This window comes from Myodes glareolus, chromosome 1 (genome assembly GCF_982192425.1).
Source record: "Myodes glareolus chromosome 1, mMyoGla1.1, whole genome shotgun sequence".
NCBI classification, from domain to species: domain Eukaryota; kingdom Metazoa; phylum Chordata; class Mammalia; order Rodentia; family Cricetidae; genus Myodes; species Myodes glareolus.
The window spans coordinates 29,948,340-29,967,920 of NC_142026.1; the positions used below are offsets into that span (position 1 = coordinate 29,948,340).

Below are 19,581 nucleotides of genomic sequence, written 5' to 3' on the forward strand. Positions count from 1 at the left end.
TCTAATTTTCCTATAGGGCAAAAGAATTCCTGCCTTGGTACTTTGCTGGGGCTGGAATTGCTGGTTTTAAGGGTATATGTTACTGGGAATATTTGTAACAGATATAGAGAAAAATAAAGAAACATGGACAGACAATTCCTGTTGTGAGTAGACTTCTTTACCCTCAGACTTTTAGCTCCCCCCATTCATTTATTGTGGAGTATTTTCTTGAAGCCTGAAAAGGGTACCCTAGGAGCTGGACTTTTAGGGACCACGTAAATGGCTGGCTGTGTGAGGGTGTCAGACGTACTGGATTTCAAGTTCCAGACAGGTATGAGCTGCCATGTGGATGCTGGGAATAGAACCCCAGGCCTCTGGAAGTGCACCCAGTGCTTCCAACTACTAAGTCATCTTTCTAGTTCCCATTCTCCTTTTTAAATATTTTCTCAGAGTTCACCTTCCATTTACCTTCTTAAAAGGACCAGACTGTGCTTATCTGAGGTCCACAGAGGTGGACAACTCTGCCCAGGTCAGGTTGCTGAGTCATCTTGCATGGATCAATGAATTCACCTTTGGACTTCTTAGGTCAAGCATTACTGGCCCCAGTGTTTTTCTGGACTTGGCTGAAGTGGTGTTTTTCTTCTCTGGGAGGATTTAGTGGGGTGCACTCAGAAGTAGGACTGTAAGCAACAGTCTAAGGACTCCTCTCCTGTTAGAGAAGGCAAGTGGCTCAATGTCAGGAATAACCTTTGGAGTTGGCATATGTGGCAGGCACACTGAGATACCACTGAGACACACAGGCTGGTCTCTATGGTCTCTGCATTTTGTTTTTGTCCTACACCAGGTGGAACAGACAAGCAATTCTGACTCTACTTCCCAAAGTGAGCTGTCTAGAAAGGGTCTTGGAAGATTAGGGAATCTTCCTAAGTGCCTCTGGCTTCTTATTTTCTTATTGACATCATAGGCCTGAGACAGTCACTCCTTCTGTGCTGTGCTGTGTGAACGGTAGATGCAGCAAGGAAGAGGCACATTTGCAGTGAATGATGTTATGCTTGGTATTTGGACTATGTTTACATCTATAAACCATGTAGAAATGTTAGGCCTGTGTTTACCCAGGGGAAGACATGAAATTATACCTTTATAACACATACAAAACAGTCTTTAAAATGGTGCAGAACAGTACAGAAAAGTTAATGCCATGTAACACGTACAATATCTGGTTAAATCTTCATAACCTTGCTCTGAGAGTCTCTGCACAAATGTCACACTATCTGGTGCCTGCGGCATGAGATGGAACACTGTCCCTACACTGCATGTGTTAAGCAGACCATGAGCATCACTGTTTTAGACCCAAGTCAAATGGCTTGCGTGATGACTGTTTTTAGAAACAAAATGTATTAGTGGCTTTTTTAAACAAATGCACTGCAAATAAACAAACTGAAAATTAAAAACCACATGGTCATTTTATTAGATGCGGAAAAAATCTTTTGGCAAAATATAACATCCATTCATAATAAAGGTCTTGGGAAGAACAGGGATATAAGGAACATACCTAAACATAATAAAGGCAATATACAGCAAGCCAACAGCTTGCTAACAAACTAAATGGAGACAAACTCAAAGTGATCCCACTGAAATCAGGAACAAGACAAGGTTTTCCTCTCTCTCCATATCTGTTCAATATAATTCTTGAGGTGTGAGATCAAGTGTGTTGAATCTATCTTGGGTCAAGAAATACTAGGCTAACTAGAAGACAGAGCATATATATTTTCTTATAAGGGGCAAACTCACGAAACAGGAACAAGAAGTCCAAACTCAACTATGTAGAGCAGGAACCAGAGAGAGAGAGAGAGAGAGAGAGAGAGAGAGAGAGAGAGCAAGAGAGAGAGAGAGAGAGAGAGAGAGAGAGAGAGAGAGAGAGATTGATTGATTGGTTCCTGGGCCTTCAGGTGTTTTTCTTTTGGTACCTAAAAGGTCTCATCCCTAACTTTGTCCCAACTCTTAAAGTTCATTGGCTGACAGAGATTCCCCATCACCTCCCTCTTTTGTCTAAATAAGAGAGTTCCAAACCCATTACAAAACTATATACAATAGGACCAGTTATCAAGTAAAAAATTGCAACCAACATAAATAATATTAAGCAAGGAACACATGTTAAATGTTTAATAAACATACTATTATAAAGAGTCTAAGTCTTGCAACAGAAATGGCTTGGCTAATTTATAAGAGCTAACTAAGACTCTTTAATGTTTACCCCCATCAAAGGCCTGAGAAAGAAGATAATATAACTTGAGTAGGCAGGAAGTGCAATCGAACAACTTTCCAAGAGTGCAGTACATGACAGAGATAATTGGCTACCTAAGTGTATACCCAAAATCTCATTTATAATATTGAATCAACCAATTTGGCTAAGGCCTAGTATAACTGACAGACCATTTTTAGAGGCAGCAACATTTGTAGAACTGCCTTACCCTGCCTTGGCAAGGTTTGGCAGTCTTTGTGTGTGGGTGTGTCCTGCTCATCCAGTCCGGACACCATGTATTTGTCAGTGGTCAAGACATGGGCAGTTCCTTGCCCAAAGGTCAATTGTGCCAAGAAGAAAACAAACTCCTAGTGGAGTGTCTTCAGTACTCAACATTCTCTTGGGAATAGATTGGTGCTGTCAGGAGCATCTGTGTCTCACATCACCAAAACCCTGAGCTATTTAAATGCCATGTTATGCAGATCCTTGAAGTGGTTGAAGATGACCTATTTAGGCAGAATGCCATCTTTATATATCTAAAGAACCTATTTAATCTGACTCTATGTATAGCAAATATGAATAACTATAATATAATACTTAGTACCTGTATAACTTAAAGACTAAGACTTTATATCAGAATATTAAATAATCTGAAAACATCTGTGCAGTAATGAGGAAAATGACCTCAAAATGTAAACGATGTATAAGTATCTTGATCAGAGGTAGGACTATATAATATAATATGAAAATATATCCTAATATTGTACCAGTATACAAAATGTCTTAAAGAGAGGTAAAAACATGCATGCATACAATCTGACAAAATAACTTTGCATAGGTGTACAAATATTATAAACAGAAATAACAAATATAATTTGAACTTGTATCAATATACAAAAACCATACCAATGTAAATTATCCACAAATAATAGCTCACAAATATTTACACTATTACCCACTATTATTATTATTATTATTATTGTGAATAAGTTCACACTAATTTATCTATTATACAAATACAAATCAGAAAAGAAGTCAAACTCTCATTATTTGCTGATAGTGATATGACAGTTTACATAAGCAACCCCCAAAACTTTACCAAAAAGTTTAAGCAACTCATAAACACTTTCAATAATGTAGCAGGATACAAGATTAACTCGAAAAAATCAGTAACCCTCCTTTACACAGATAATAAATGGGCTGAGGAAGAAATTTAAAAAAAAACATCACCTTTCACAACAGCTACAAATAACATAAAATATCTCGGAGTAACTCTAACCAAACAAGTGGAAGACCTGTATAACAAGAACTTTAAATCTTTGAAGAAAAAAATTAAAGAGAACACCAGAAAATAGAAAGATCTCCCATGCTCTTGAGTGGGTAGGATAACATAGTAAAAATGATAGTCTTGCTAAAAGCAATCTACAGTTTCAATGCAATGCCCTTCAAAATTCCAGCAAAATTCTTTACAGACCTCCAAGGAGTGGCACTCAACTTCATTTGAAAGGGCAAAAAACAAACAAACAAAAAAACCAAAAACCAACCAAACAAAAAGCCAGGATAGCCAAAAAAAAAAAAAAAAAAAAAAAACCAAAAAAAAAAAAAAAACAAACAAAACTTCTGTACACTAAAGGAACTTCTGGAGGCATCACAAACCCTGACTTCAAACTCTACTACAGAGCTACAGTATGGAAAATAGCCTGGTATTAGCATATGAACAGACAGGAGGACCAATGGAATTGAATCAAAGACACAGATATTGATCAACATACTTAATTTTTTATAAAGAAGCAAAAAATATGAAATGAAAAAAAAGAAAGCATTTTTAACAAATGGTGCCAGAATAGCTGGATATCAACATGTAGAAGAATGAAAATAGACCAATATCTATCATCATGCACAAAACTCAAAAGTCCAAATGGGTCAAACACCTCAACATAAAGCAAATGACATTGAACCTCATAGAAAAGAAATTGGGAAGTACGTTTGAATGCATTGGCACAGGAGACTACTTCCTAAATAGAACCCTAGTAGCACAGACAATGAGAAAAACAATTAATCAATGGGACCTCCTGAAACTGAAAAGCTGCTGTAAGGAAAAGAACAGGATCAACAAGACAAAACGGCAGCCTACAGAATGGGAAAAGATCTTCACCAACTCCACATCAGAAGATGGCTGATCTCAAAAATATACAAAGAACTCAAGAAATTGGTCATCAAAAGAACAAATAATCCAATAAAAAAAAATGGAATACAGACCTAAACAGAGAACTCTCAACAGAGGAATCTAAAATGGCTGAAAGGCACTTAAGGAAATGCTCAACATCCTTAGCCATTAGTAAAATGCAAATCAAAACAACACTGAGATTTCATTTCACACCTGTAAGCATGGTCAAGATTGAAACCACTGATGAGAATTTATGCTGGATAGGTTGTGGGGTAAAGGGAACACTTCTGCATTGCTGGTGGGAGTGCAAACTGGTACAGCCACTTTGGATATCAGTGTAACAATTTCTCAGAAAATAAGAAAACATTCTTCATCAAGATCCTGAAAAATTACTTTTGGGTATATACCCAAAGGATGCTCAATCACGCCACAAACACATGTACTCAACTATGTTCACAGCAGCATTGTTTGTCATAACCAGAACCTAGAAACAACCAAAATGCCCCCCGACTGAAGAATGGATAAGGAAAATGTGGTACATTTACACAATGGAGTACTACACAGCAGAAAAAATAATGACATCTTGAGATCTTCAGGCAAATGGATGGATCAAGGAAATATCATATTTAGTGAGGTAACCCAGACCCAGAAAAATAAATATATATGTACTCACTCATAAGTGGCATTTAGACATAAAGCAAAGAAAAGCAGTCTACTATTCACAATCCCAGAGAACCTAGACAGCAATGAGAACCCTAAGAAAGATATACATGGATCTAATCTACATGGGAAGTAGAAAAACAAGAACTCCAAAGTAAATTGGGAGCATGGGGATCATGGCCGAGGGTAGAATGAAAGGGGAGAGGAAGGGAGGGTAACATAGAAAAATGTATAGCTCAATAAAATCATTTTAAAAGAAGTTTAAAAAACCACAATGGATGTGCTGTCATTATGTCCTGACTCATTTTTCAGCCCCACGACCAAGCCAAACATCTGCCCTTCCTGGAGCTGTGGGAAAAGGAGAAAGTCCTAAATTCTGACCCCTTTGTTCCTAGGAAAGCAGAGTCCCTGGCCATTGTGCCTGAGGTAACTTAGTTTGAGCCTCATCATTGAGGCAACAGCTTTCAGAGGTTCAGGTCTTCATCTTCTGCCTTCTGTCCAGATGTCTGTCTGAAAGCCAGGCTCAGGACGAAAAGTCATCCTGTCTTAGGAAGGGCGCTAGAAATAACAGAAACTGATCTAACACAGCCAGTGTTTCTGTTTCGACAGGGACAATGGCTGTGTTATTGGTTTCCTGAAGTCCTACAGCAAGGCAGAGTCCCAAGGCTCAGTGCCAGTCAGTCAAGGCTCCTGCACTCTCAAATCCATGGAACCACGCAGCAATACAGAGTTGATTTGATCCTGACCTGTCCTATGTACTATAGTGTGACCTTTAAAGAGAGGCCAGGTTTTCTCTGACCTCTAGAATTCTCTATTTACCTCTTCTTGATGACTCTCACTGTGCATTCCTTTTTGTTTCCCTTCTTAAGAGGAACAAATGAGCATGTGATGGATTTAGAGGATCCTGAAACACAGATTCTTAATTATTCTGAATTTAAAATCCAAGCACATTGTTTCATAATTATTTCAAAACTAGGTTTGCAATAGAAGGCATGATCTTCCCAAGACAAAAATCATAAATACTTTTGTAACCTAGAAAGCACAAAGTCGTTACTTTACCCAATGTAGTTCATTAATGATTGCTCTTTTAGTAAATCATTAGCACTAAATTTAACTTCCCTTGTAAACATAGAAATATATGTGTCCAGTGAAGGAGATCTTGTGGCTCTACTCAACCAGCTCTATTAGAAGAACAGAGAGTCTCAGCAGCTGGATTGTCTCAGGCTGAGCTACTCCCATGGCTCCTGCAGGTTTCCCAGCCTCCCTTCCTCTGTGTGTGTGTCTGCTGCTGGCCTCTGACTTTGCCCAGGCAGGCAAGTTGCTGGTGTTGTCCATGGATGGGAGCCACTGGTTAACCACGCTAACAGTTGTAGAAAAGCTCCTCAACAGAGGGCATGAGGTGGTGGCAGTCGTGCCAGAGGTGAGTGGGCAACTGAGAAAATCCCTGAATTTTACAATGAAGACGTACTCAACTTCTTACACTCTGGAGGACCTGGACCAGAAGCACAAGAATTATACTCACGCTCAATGGAAGACGCCGGAACAAAGTATGCTTTCTTTAATGACAGGCTCAGCCATAGTTTATTATGAATTAATATGTTCTCACTGTAGGAGTTTGTTTAACGACAAGAAGTTAGTGGAGTACTTGAAGCAGAGTTCTTTCGATGCTGTGTTTCTGGATCCTTTCGAGATCTGTGGCTTGACTGTTGCCAAGTACTTGTCGGTCCCTTCAGTGATGTTTACAAGATATTTCTTTTGCCACTATCTTGAAGAGGGCACCCAGTGTCCCAGTCCACTGTCTTATGTTCCTAGACTTTTCTCAAAACTGTCAGACACCATGACTTTCAAGGAGAGAGTGTCGAACTTTGTTTTTCACATGGAAGAGCGTGCATTTTGCCACTACTTGTTTAAAAGTGCTACAGACATTGCCTCTGAAGTCCTGCAGACCCCAGTGACGTTGGAAGACCTCTTCTCTCAGGCGTCTATTTGGTTGTTACGCACCGACTTTGTGTTAGATTTCCCCAAGCCTGTGATGCCGAACATGGTGTTCATTGGTGGGCTCAACTGCCAACATGGAAAGCCACTTTCCAAGGTATGTTGTCTCTCTTTAGCACGTGAAGAGGGGCCTGGTTTCAGGCATTGGAGAGGAAATTCTCCACTGAGCTGTGATTTGATGTTTGTTTTACTGAATAGGGAATTTCTTCCTGGGTGGAGAATTGTTTTTTGCCATTCACTAATTAGGAAAAAATTCTTTATAGGTGCCCTATTGATTATATGTGTAGACCTGTGACATATTTGCATATACATTTTAATATGCAGTCTAATTTTAAATATATATGTATGCCTTCTATTTGTGTTTGGGGTCATGAAATTGGAAAAGGGAGGAGACAAAGAAACTTGTCTGAGGAGGAACAATGGCAGTAATGATAGACATGTCACATGAAACAAAAAGGAGAATGTTCAGCGGTAGGAAGAGGACGTATGGAGGGGAAGGCTGGGTAGCGGGAGAGGGGAATTATCAGGAGTAAAATACAGCTTGCCTGAAAATTGCCATAATGACACTGATCACTTTGTATGCTGACTTAGAAAGTAATTTAAGAAGACAACAATAAATCTGGAAGCTGTATGTTAAGGCTTTCAGAGATGTTTAAAAAATGCATTATTCTATAAAGCAGCTCTCAAGTTTGTCAGCTGCATTTTATATTTTCTACATGCAGTTTTCTGTATTTTAAAAATTAGTGATATGATATGTAGGATTCAAGGTAGGTGAATTCTTTTTCAAATAAAATAAAATATAATAAAATGAAATAAAACCCAAAACATCAAAATTTGACAAGAGAAGTAAACAGAAAAATAAGATCACGCAGAAAAGTCACAAGAATCAGAGATGCTCTTGTTACCTCATTTTGGAGTCCCATGAACGTACTGAACGGGAAGCTATGGTGTCTGTTCAGAGGGCCTAGGGCAGGCCCATGCAGGCCCTGTGCAGACTGTTTCAGCCTCGTCAGTCCATATGAGCTTTGCTGAGTGATTTAGCAGGCCTTGTTCTTTGGGGGTCCTCCATTCCTTCTTTCTCCCTGACTGCTTCTGCCTCTCTTCCATGGGGTTCCCTGAGTTCTGACTGGAGGGATTGGATGGAGACATCTCACTGGGAGCTGTGTGTTCTAAGGTGTCTCTATGTAGTGTCTTGCTGTGGGTCTCTGTTTTTGCTCCCAGCTGTTGCATCTCTCATTGTGGCTGGCAAAGGCACGGGATCCATGATACAGCAGGATATCATTATGAGTCATGGTTACTCCCATAAGGTTTGCACTTCTATTGCCGTATCATACTTTGTAGGCAAGACAGATTATAAGTGAAAGTTTTTGTGGTTGGTTTTGTTTTTCCTGTTCTCTTTTGGTAGCCTGCAGAGTACATTTTCATGTCATAGACATTAGAAAAGGAGGCTGAACGTTTGATGTAGGCATGAGCTCAACTGTTCATATTCATTGAGCTAATGGGTTGTGGAAGTTTTCTTCAGCAGTGGTGTCTTGTCAGTTTGTGGAGAGCAACCCATTTTTTGGTGACAGCCTGGTTTGTTTGGAAATTTCCACGGAACCGCTTGGAATGATCAACAACTGAATTAGATGAAAAGCATTTCCAAGCAGAAAGCTTAGTTTGGTGACAATATATGGACATTACCAGTTCCCTGTCCCTCACTATTTGGAGATTTCGTTAAGATTGCCTTCATATCTTTATTACAGGAAGTTTCCAGTGTCCTGCCCTAGGTTTCCATACTGCCACTCAAATGTTTTTCAATTCTAGCTGTTTCTGCTCCCATAGTCACCCTCATCCCTCTGCCCTCTCCTTCCCACATGAAACTCCTGCTCTTGTCCCCTTCCCTGATACAGCCCACTCATAAAATGTTTATTATTTCCCTCTCTCAACGTGTCCTGCCTACTCCCTTCCTTTATGCCTAACCTCTTTGGGTTTATAGATTGCAGCTTGGTTATCGTTTCTATAATGGCAATATCCAATTGAAGTCAATACATATCCTATTTCTCGACTGATCTGGGGTACATCACCCAGGATGATTTTTCCTGATTCTATACATGTGCCTACAAACATCATGATACCACATTTTTTTTAAAGTGCTGAGTAACGCTCTATTATGTAAATGTATTACACTTTCCTTAACCTGTCTTCTGTTTATGGACATCTAGGTTTTTTTCTTAAACTCTGGGAAATAGAACAACAATGAACCCGGTGTATTGAGGAAATGTCCTTGTGGTGGGATAAGGTATCCTTTTGGTATATGTTCAAGAGTGTTATATACTGCTACGAACATAGCTGAGCACATGTCCTTGTGGCACTATTGAGCATCCTTTGGATATATACCCAAAAGTGGTATTACTAGGTCTTGAGGAAGGTTGTTTCCTAATTTTCTGAGAAATCACCACACTGACATCCAAAGGGGCTGTATCAGCCTGCATTCTCACTAGCAGCATTGTTTGTCATAGCCAGAACCTGGAAACAACCTAAATGCCCCTCCACCAAAGAATGGATAAGGAAAATGCAGTACATTTACACAATGGAGTACTACACAGCAGAAAATAATAATGACATCTTGAATTTTGCAGGAAAATTGACAGAGCTAGAAAAGCTTATTTTGAGCGATGTAACCCAGACACAGAAAGAGAACATATTATCATATGTTCTCACTCATAAGTGGTTTCTAAATATAAAGCAAAGAAAAGCAGCCTACAAGTCACAATCCCAGAGAACCTGGACAACTACGAGGACACTAAGAAAGACATACATGGATCTAATCTAAATGGGAAGAAAAAGACAAGATCTCCTGAGTAAATTGGGAGCATGGGGACCATGGGAGAGGGTTGAAGGAAAGGAGAGAGGAAGAGAGGGGTACAGAGAAAAATGCATAGCTCAATAAAATCAATAAAAAGTTTATAATAACTGCACTGGATACACTGTCATTATGTCCTGACTCATTTTTCTGCCCCAGAACCAAGCCCAACATCAGCTCCTCCTGGTTCTGTGGGAACCACTCCTCTCTGGAGACAGGGAAGTTGGGGGTGGGAGAGCTTGTCCCTTAGAGTGACAGGATACCCAGGTGACAGACCAGGCCAGCAGGTCATAACAACAGCGCCCTGTAGAGCTGCCTGATGCTTGTCCACAGTGAACACCACAGTTTCCATCTGAGCAAGCTGTCTTAATCCCGGATGTACAGGGAAAGGACTTGAAACCAATTCCTACGAGGAAAACCCTGCGTGAGGTGTGGGTGACAGCAGCATTTTCTGTAAACACAAGGAGGAAGCAAACCCCCAGATGCAGCATTGACAAGGGGACAAATGTATGGATCACTGGAGAAGGTCTTGGGTAACTGACAAGGAACACTACCTAGCTCCCAGCCTCTGTATAGAATATGGGCTGTCTACAGCATCAGATGCATCCAGGGGGACATTGTAAGAGGAATGGTGGTTACCTTTCTTTAAATCCCTGGAGTGGTCACTGCAGATGCTGGTCACCCTATGTCAGCAATTCAGAGAACACACAGTGCTGGGAAGTGGAACAAGAATTCTACTGCACATGCGCCAAGACAGCAGCATTGCTCAACTGGCAGAGTTGTTTCTAACCACTGTCTGTGAGAGAGACCAGGCTAAGCACCCTCCCTCTAGGCTTTGACCCAGTGGCAAGCAGCCAATCGCTTGAGAACACAGTCTGCTTTTGCTTTGAGAACTGCTCTAGAAATGCAAGATTCTTTGAAACTTGCTTCCTTTGGTGAAAACTTTTGGACTCCTTAGGGTCAGGATATTTCTTTGGAACTATTTCTAAACTCATATTGTCTGACTATGCCCAAGAAAAATCTTATCTGGAATACAAGCAAGTGTGCCTCATAATATTTGATCACTGAATACTGTTCTCCAAGTAAATCATTGTCAGGGATTGTTGTTTCTTAATGGTACAAGTACATGCCCTCTTGAGGGAGCAGATTTAACTGAGTCATACTTCCGCCTTTGTCCGAAGTGCTCAGATTCTCATCAGCTGGATTGTCACAGGCTGAGCTTCTCCCATGGCTCCTGCAGATTTTCCAGCCTCCCTTCCTCTGTGTGTGTGTCTGCTGCTGGCCTCTGGCTTTGCCCAGGCAGGCAGGCTGCTGGTGGTGCCCATGGACGGGAGCCACTGGTTCACCATGCAGTCAGTTGTGGAGAAGCTCATCCACAATGGACATGAGGTGGTGGTAGTCGTGCCAGAGGTGAGTTGGCAACTAGGAAAATCCCTGAATATTACTGTGAAGACGTACTCAATTTCTCACACCCTAGAGGATTTAAACCGGGAGTTCAAGTATTATTCTGATACTAAATGGAAAACTCCAGAAGAAAGTATGCTATCTTTAATGACAGGCTCAGCCAAAGGTTTTTTCGAATTAATGTTTTCAAACTGTAGGAGTTTGTTTAACGACAAGAAGTTAGTGGAGTACTTGAAGCAGAGTTCTTTTGATGCTGTGTTTCTGGATCCTTTCGATGTGTGCGGCTTGACTGTTGCCAAGTACTTGTCGGTCCCATCCGTGGTCTTTGCAAGAGGTATATTTTGTCACTATCTTGAAGAGGGCACTCAATGCCCCAGACCCCTCTCTTATGTTCCCAGAATTCTCTCGAAATTCGCAGACACCATGACTTTTACGGAGAGAGTGTGGAACCACATCACCTATATGGAGGAGCGTGCACTTTGCCCCTATTTTTTCAAAACTGCTACAGACATTGCCTCTGAAGTTCTCCAGACCCCAGTGACTATGGAAGACCTCTTCAGTCAAGTGTCCATTTGGTTGTTACGCACTGACTTTGTGTTGGATTTCCCTACACCTATGATGCCCAACATAGTCCACATTGGTGGGATCAACTGCCACCAGGGAAAATCACTTTCCAAGGTATGCTATCTCTCCTTTAGCACATGAAGAGAGCCTTTGTTTTGGCCAAGAAAAGAGAAATTCTTTACCGAGCTGTGATTTATCGTTTACCTCACTGCATATGGAATTTCTTCCTGGGTTAGAGAATTGTTTTGTACCAACTCACTAATTAGGAAACAAATCTCTATTGGTTCTCTATTGATATGGCTGTGTATACCTGTGAGAATATCGCATATACATTCGAAGCTACAATCTAAGTTTAACTATGTATGTATGTGTTCCTCTGTGTGCATGGCAAGATCATGAAATTAGAAAGGAAAGGGACAAAGAAAATTTTCCTTAGGAGAAACAAAACCAGTAAGTAATGATAGACATTTCACATGAAGACAGAAAGGCGTAGGATGAAGATGTCCAGGGGTAGGAAGAGGACATACAGAGGGCAAGGCAGGGTATTGGGAGAGTGGAATAAACAGAAAAGAAAACATCTGAAAAATGCCAGAATACCACTGAATATTCTGTGTGGCAACTTTAAAAAATAGTTTAGAGACAAAAAAAACCCTTCAATGTACATATTACTGCTTTTGGAGATGTTTTGAAAACGCACCAAGCTTGAAGCCGTCATCATTTTCTGTCGGCTGCACTCTATAGGAGCAGACGAGCAGCTTTTCTGCATTTCAGGAATCACTGATACAATATGGAGGATGCAAAGTCGGTGCATTTTCTCAAACAAAATAAAATGTAATGAGCAAAGAACACCACCATGTAAAATAGGACAATACAAGCCAACAGAAAAGAGAGTGACAAGGGAAAGGACAAGAATCTGAGACTCACTTGTTAGTAATTTTAGGAGTCCCACAGAGGCACTACATGGTAGCCAGGTGATAGTGGTGCATGGCTTTAATATCAGCATTCGGGAGGCTGAAGCAGGTGGATCTCTGTGGGTTTGAGGCCAGTCAGACCTACCAGAACTAGTTCCAGGACATCTAGGACTCTTACACAGAGAAACCCTGTCTCGAAAAACCAAAAAAAAAAAAAAAAGAATAAAATAAAATAAATAAATAAAAATAAAAAAATAAATATACAAATTACTAGACAGGAAGCTATGGTGTCTGTTCAGAGGGCCTGGTGCAGGTCCATGCAGGCCCTGTGCAGACTGCTTCAGCCTCGTCAGTTCATATGAGCTTTGCTGAGTGATGTAGCAGGCCTTGTTCTTTGGGGGTCCTCCATTCCTTCTTTCTCCCCGACCTCTTCTGCCTCTCTTCCATGAGGTTCCCTGAGCTCTGACTAGAGGGATTGGATGGAGACATCTCACTGAGAGCTGTGTGTTCCAAGGTCTCTCTGTGTAATGTCTTGCTGTGGGTCTCTATTTTTGCTCCCAGCTGTTACATGAGGGATCTTCTCTGATGATGGCTGATTAAGCTACTGATCCATGAGTACAGCAGAATATCATTATGAGTCATTTAATTGTTACTCCTCCCCCCCCCGCCAAGAACAAGAATACTTGGTTTTATCCTAACCGTCTGGACTTCTGGACACTTAAGCAGTGTGAGGTATGGATTCCATCTCATGGAAATGAATGAAAAATTAATTTTATGCTCTGGTGATGCTGAGGCATGCATGGGCAGCCCACATATGGAAGTTCTGTTGAACTTGCTTGTTTTCATGATCTAAGTTCATGAGGATGACTGACTAGGCAGTGTCCATCTCATGGAGTAGGCCTTAATTCAAATCAGACATCGGTTGGTTACTCCCACAAGGTTTGTGTCTCCATTGTCCTAGTGTATTTTGTAGGCAAGACAGATTATAGGTGTGATTCCGCCTAAACTGAGTTTTTATCTGATCCTTCCCCCCTAAATATATTAAGCCTGGCTCCTTCGCTAAAGTATGCAGAGGTGGGAATCTAACTATCAGGGTGGAGCTGTTGTATAACCTTTCAAGTTAAGAGAAATTTTTTTTTAACTTCCCCAGCCAAGTAGTACTAACTTCCCCAGTTCTGGAACCTGAGAAGGAGGGAGGCCCTATACCTGGATTGAGTTATTGGCCAGCTCTTTTCTAGATTATTGTAGCTGTTGCTTGGTTTCTCCTATAGTAGCAAGTGGGGTGGTAGTCTCTTAGTATAACAGCCAGGGGGTAGTATATTTTTAATTAATTATATTTATTTTATCCTCATTGGTGTTTTGCCTGCATGTATATCTATATGAGGGCATGAGAAACTGGAATGGGAGTTATAGACATGGATGCTGAGAATTGAACCTTGGGCCTCTGACAGAGCAGCCAGTGCTTCTTACAAGTCCTCATTCTAGCCCACATCCCACCGTTTTAATATTTTTCCAGAGTTCAACTTCTATTTTATTATTAAAGGACAAAACTTTGCTCATCTGAGGTCCAGAGAGGTGGACAACTACCTGCCCAGACCAGGTTGCTGGGTCATCTTGTATGGATAAATGAAGTCTTTTGTACTTCTCAAGTCAAGCATTACTATTCCCAACATTTTTGGGGGAATTGGCTGAGGTAGCATTTTTCCTCTTTGGGAGAGCTTAGTAGGGTGCACTCAGAAGTAGGACTGGAAACAACAGTCTAAGTACTCGAGGTAGCTTTGAACCTTCTCTCCTGATAGAGAAGACAAGTGAATCAATGTCAGGGATGACCTTTGAGTTGGTATATGTGGCAGGCACACTGAGGTACCACTGAGACACACAGGCTGGTCTCTATGGTCTCTGCCTTTTTGTTTCTGTCCTACCCCAGGTGGAATAGACAAGGAATTCCTACTCTACTTCCTAAGGTGAGCTTTCTGGAAAGGGTCTTGGAAGATTAGGGCATCTTCATGAGTGCCTCTGATTTCTCATTTTTTTATTGACATCATAGGCCTGGGGCAGTCACTCCTTCTGTGTTGTGCTGTGTGAACGGTGGATGCAGTGAGGGAGAGGTGTAACAGGAGGGGCCAGCTTGTTGGGGTTTCTGTCCCGTCCAGTACCCCACTGCTGGCAATTCCCAAAGAAAATCACACATAAGACTCCATAAGATTATAAACTGATTGGCCCTTAGCTCTGGCTACTTATTAGCTCTTGTAACATATATTATCCCATTATCCATATCTACATTAGCCACATGGCACAGTACCTTTCTCAGCTGGGCAAGTTACATGCTGCCTCTTCGGCGGTCTGTGCAGGAATGGCAGAAGAAGCTTCCTGCTTCCCAGAATTCTCCTGTTCTCATTGCATCACCTCTACTTCCTGTCTGGTTTTCCCACCTGTACTTCCTGCCTGACCAATCAGCGTTTTATTAAAATACATGATTGACAGAATACAGATAATTCTCCCGCACCATTTCCCTCTTTTTTTTTTAACAAAGGAAAATACCCATAGTCCATTTGTTGGGAATGTGGGCATAGTATTCCAGGCTACTTCCTGCTCATTGGGGGCGCTGATAATCTTATGGGGACCTAAAGAAAATTTAGAGTTATAATCAATTCCTGACTGAAGTATCCTGTGAGTCTCAATCATCTCAGGCAGCAGTCTTGAATCAGTTCTGGATGTAGAACTTAGACATCTGGGCCATCTGTTCCTACCGGGGATTTCTCGGGTGGTTGTCCTTTGTCAAACTGGATTTTTCTTAACTCAGAATGGATCCACCGTCTCTCATTTTCTGTGGAAACAAAAGCAAAATCTCTTCTCCAAAGTAACATACCTTTTGACTTCAGTTTTAAAGCCAAGGTATTTTCAAAATACCTATCTTGGATTAGTTCAGCAGCATTTATAAACAAAAGTCTTTTAGTAGCTGTTGCTCCTTCTTCAGCACTCAAACAATTTAAAGAGAGCATAATAACATACAGTATCAAGATTCTCTGTGTATTTTTTTGTCTTTATGTGGCTTTATTTTAACCTCTATTTCTCTTACTTTTACTTTTACTTTTTGAGACAGGTTCTCTGTATATCTTTGTCCTGGAATAACTCTGTATACCAGGCTGTCCTTGAACTCACAGAGATACCTCTGCCTGTGCCTCCCCAGTGCTGGGATTAAAGGTGTTTGCTACCACACCTTGAACTCACAGAGATCCTTTTGTCTCTGCCTCCCAGGCATTGGATTTAAAGGTGTGTGCTACCACACCTTGAAGTCACAGAGGTCAATATACCTCTGCCTCCCAGGCATTGGGATTAAAGGTGTGTACCACCACACCCTACTTCTCTCTTTCTTTTTAACTTTAAGAACTTTAACTTTTAGCCTGCATATATTTTTAACACATAGTAAACCATTTAGAGATTTTCTTCCTCTTTGAATCTCTCTTTACTGTATATCTCTCTTTTTCTGACCACATGAGCCTTTAATTTACAAAGCAATATGGAAAGCCGTGGCTTTGACGGCTAGATCCAACCTATTCTTTAGCGTTCCAGCCTCATGGCAGAAGTATCACCAGAGCCATTTTTATGTCACAACTCTACAGTGTTTCAAGGTCCCTGCCAGCAAGCAAGCTGCAGCATTCTGCTCACAGACCACACTCAGTCAGACTGCCTGCCTAAAAGAATCAGAGTTTGCCCTGGCAGGACAGCCCAGAAAGCCAGCATTTTAAAAAAGCACAGCTTTTTTCCTGCTACAGCTGAAAACACGAAAAGCATGCATTCAGCTTTTCATCAGCACCGTTTAAGTGTTTCGTGGAAGGACCTCTTAAAGAGCTGCAAGGTTTTGAAGCTAAAGCTGAGTCAGGAAGCCTCTCTTAGATGAGAGCGCTTGCTTGCCTCTAGCAAGCAGAGCAGACCCAAGAAATTGCTGCCGCCAAGAAAATATGCTGTACTCTATTCTTTCCCAAGCTTTCTCAGGCTTTCTGTGGAATCAGTTATCCACGTAGGCGACATATGTAACATGAGGGCCGGCTAGCTTGTTGGGGTTTCTGTCCCACCCAGTACCCCACAGCCGGCATACCCCGAGGAAAATCACACACAAGACTCCATAAGATTATAAACTGATTGGCCCTTAGCTCTGGCTACTTATTAGCTCTTGTAACATATATTACCCCATTATCTTTATCTACATTAGCCACATGGCTCAGTACCTTTCTCAGCTGGGCAGGTTACATGCTGCCTCTTCGGTGGTCTGTGCAGGAATGGCAGAAGAAGCTTCCTGCTTCCCAGAATTCTCCTGTTCTCATTGCATCACCTCTACTTCCTGTCTGGTTTTCCCACCTATACTTCCTGCCTGGCCAATCAGCGTTTTATTAAAATACATGATTGACAGAATATAGATAATTCTCCCACACCAGAGAGGCACATTTGCAGTGAATGACATTATACTTGTTAATTGTACTAAGTTCAGATCTACAAACCATATAGAAATGTCAGGCCTGTTTCTACCCAGGGGAAGACATGAAATTATACCTTTACAGCAAAACCAAAAAAATATCTTTAAAATGGTTTTTTAATATAAAACAAAGAAAAACAGCCTACAAATCACAATCCTAGAGAACCTAGACAACAAGAACCCTAAGAGAGACATACACAGATCTAATCTACATGGAAAGTAGAAAAAGACAAAATCTCCTGAGTAAATTGAGAGCATGGGGACCATGCGAGATGGAGAAGGAAAAGGGAGAGGAAGGGAGGGGAACAGAGAAAAATGCATAGATCAATAAAATCAATTTAAGAAAAGTTTTAAAAATACACACTGGATGTGCTGCCATTACTTCCTGACTCAGTTTTCAGCACCAGGACCAAGCCCAACATCAGCCCCTCCTAGATCTGTGGGAAAATGTGGAAGTCCTAAGGTCTGATCCCTTTGTTCCTAGGAATGCCCCTGGCCATTGTACCTAAGGTAACTTAGTCTGAGCATCTTTACTGGAGGCAACAGCTTTCAGAGGTTCAGCTCTTCATCTTCTGCCTTCTGTCCAGATGTCTGTCTGAAAGTCAGGCTCAGGAAGAAAATCATCCTGTCTTAGGAAGGACACTAGAAATAACAGAAACCGATCTAACACAGCCAATGTTTCTGTTTTGACAGGGACAATGGCTGTGTTATTGGTTTCCTGGAGTCCTATAGCAGGGCAGAGTCCCAAGGCTCAGTGCCTGTCAGGCAAGGCTCCTGCACTCTCAGATCCATGGAACCACGCAGCAATACAGAGTTGATTAGATCTTGACCTGTCCTATGTACCATAATCTTCCCTTTAGGGAGAAACCAGGTTTTCTCTGACCTCTGGGATTCCCTATCTACCTCTTCTTGGTGACTCTCACTATCCATCCCTTTTAGTTTCCCTTCTTAAGAGGAACAAATGAGCATGTGATGGATTTAGAGGATCCTGATAGACAGCTTCTAAATTTTTCTGAATTTAAAAATCCAAGCACATTGTTTCATAATTATTTCAAAACTAGGTTTTCAATAGAGGGCATGATCTTCCCAAGACAAAAATCATGAACTTTTTTTTTAACCTGGAAAGCACAAAAGTAGTAATTTTAGTCTATGTAGTTCATTAATGATTGCTGTTTTGTGTAAATCATTAGCACTAAATTTAACTTCCCTTATAAACATAGAAATATATGTGTCCAGTGAAGGAGATCTTGTGCCTCTACTCAACCAGCTCTATTAGAAGAGCAGAGAGTCTCAGCAGCTGAATTGCCTCAGGCCGAGCTCATCCCATGGCTCCTGCAGATTTCCCATCCTCCCTTCCTCTGTGTGTGTGTATGTTGTTGGCCTCTGGCTTTGCCCAGGCAGGCAGGCTGCTGGCGGTGCCCATAGATGGGAGCCACTGTTTAATCACGCAAACGGTTGTGGAGAAGCTCATCCACAGAGGGCATGAGGTGGTGCTAGTCGTGCCAGAGGTGAGTTGGCAACTGGGAAAATCCCTGAATCTTACAGTGAAGATGTACTCAATTCCTCAACATTCCTGAAGAAACAAGGACACAGAATACCAGGCATGAAACAACTGGACAACTTTTAGCATATGAGCTCTTGTCCTTGGTGTAGTTACCCTATCCATGCTCATCCACAGGCTGCCTGTTTTTCCTGCTCGTCACTGTCCCTCTGTGTCCCAGCCATGCTTTCTTTTCACTGTAAACAGATTTTTCTATACCACCAGCCAGTGCCCAAATCGTGACACAGAGACTTATTATTAATTATAAAAACTCAGCCGATAGCTTGGACCTGTTTATAACTAGCTCTTTTTTTTTCTTTTAGTAATTTTATTAAATTATAAAAAGTTTCCAATTATGCCCCTCCTCCCAACGCCCTCCCACTCCCCCCCTCCCTCTCCTCCTCCCTCTTTGTCCCCAAGGGAAGTCAGGGTCTCCTGCCCTGTGGGAAGTCCAAGTTCCTCCCCCCTCACTCCAGGTCCAGGAAGGTGAGCATCCAAACAGACTGGATCCCAAAAATCCAGTATATGCAGAGGAAACCAGTCCCAGTGTCATTGTCAATGGCTTCTCGGAAAGACTGCAGGCCAGCCACATTCAGAAAATCCAGCCTCATTCAGAGAATCTGGTTGGATCACATGCTCGTTCAGTCACGGTCCATCTGGCCTTGGTAACCTCTCATTAGATCCGACCCCTTGTATCAGTGGGTGATAGTATCCCTCGCAGTCCTTCGTCATTTTCTTCCTCCTTTTGCTCCTCGTTTGGAACTTGGGGGGCTCAGTTCGGTGCTCCAACGCGGGCCTCC

The 19,581-nt window shown here is 41.5% G+C and overlaps 2 protein-coding genes across 2 annotated transcripts; both read left to right on the forward strand.

The window, feature by feature from the left end:
• Positions 1 to 6,182: 6,182 nt before the first annotated feature.
• Positions 6,183 to 8,475, forward strand: LOC125396890 (UDP-glucuronosyltransferase 1A7-like). Its single transcript, XM_087907375.1, has 2 exons — positions 6,183 to 7,140; positions 8,449 to 8,475. Exons 1-2 carry the CDS (start codon positions 6,286 to 6,288, stop codon positions 8,473 to 8,475), a joined length of 882 nt encoding a protein of 293 aa, XP_087763501.1. The 5' UTR covers positions 6,183 to 6,285.
• A 2,574-nt stretch (positions 8,476 to 11,049) lies between these two features.
• Positions 11,050 to 12,012, forward strand: LOC125396875 (UDP-glucuronosyltransferase 1A8-like). Its single transcript, XM_048428926.3, has one exon. The coding sequence runs from the start codon at positions 11,116 to 11,118 to the stop codon at positions 11,995 to 11,997; it is 882 nt and encodes a 293-aa protein (XP_048284883.3). The 5' UTR covers positions 11,050 to 11,115; the 3' UTR covers positions 11,998 to 12,012.
• The last annotated feature ends 7,569 nt before the right edge of the window (positions 12,013 to 19,581 follow it).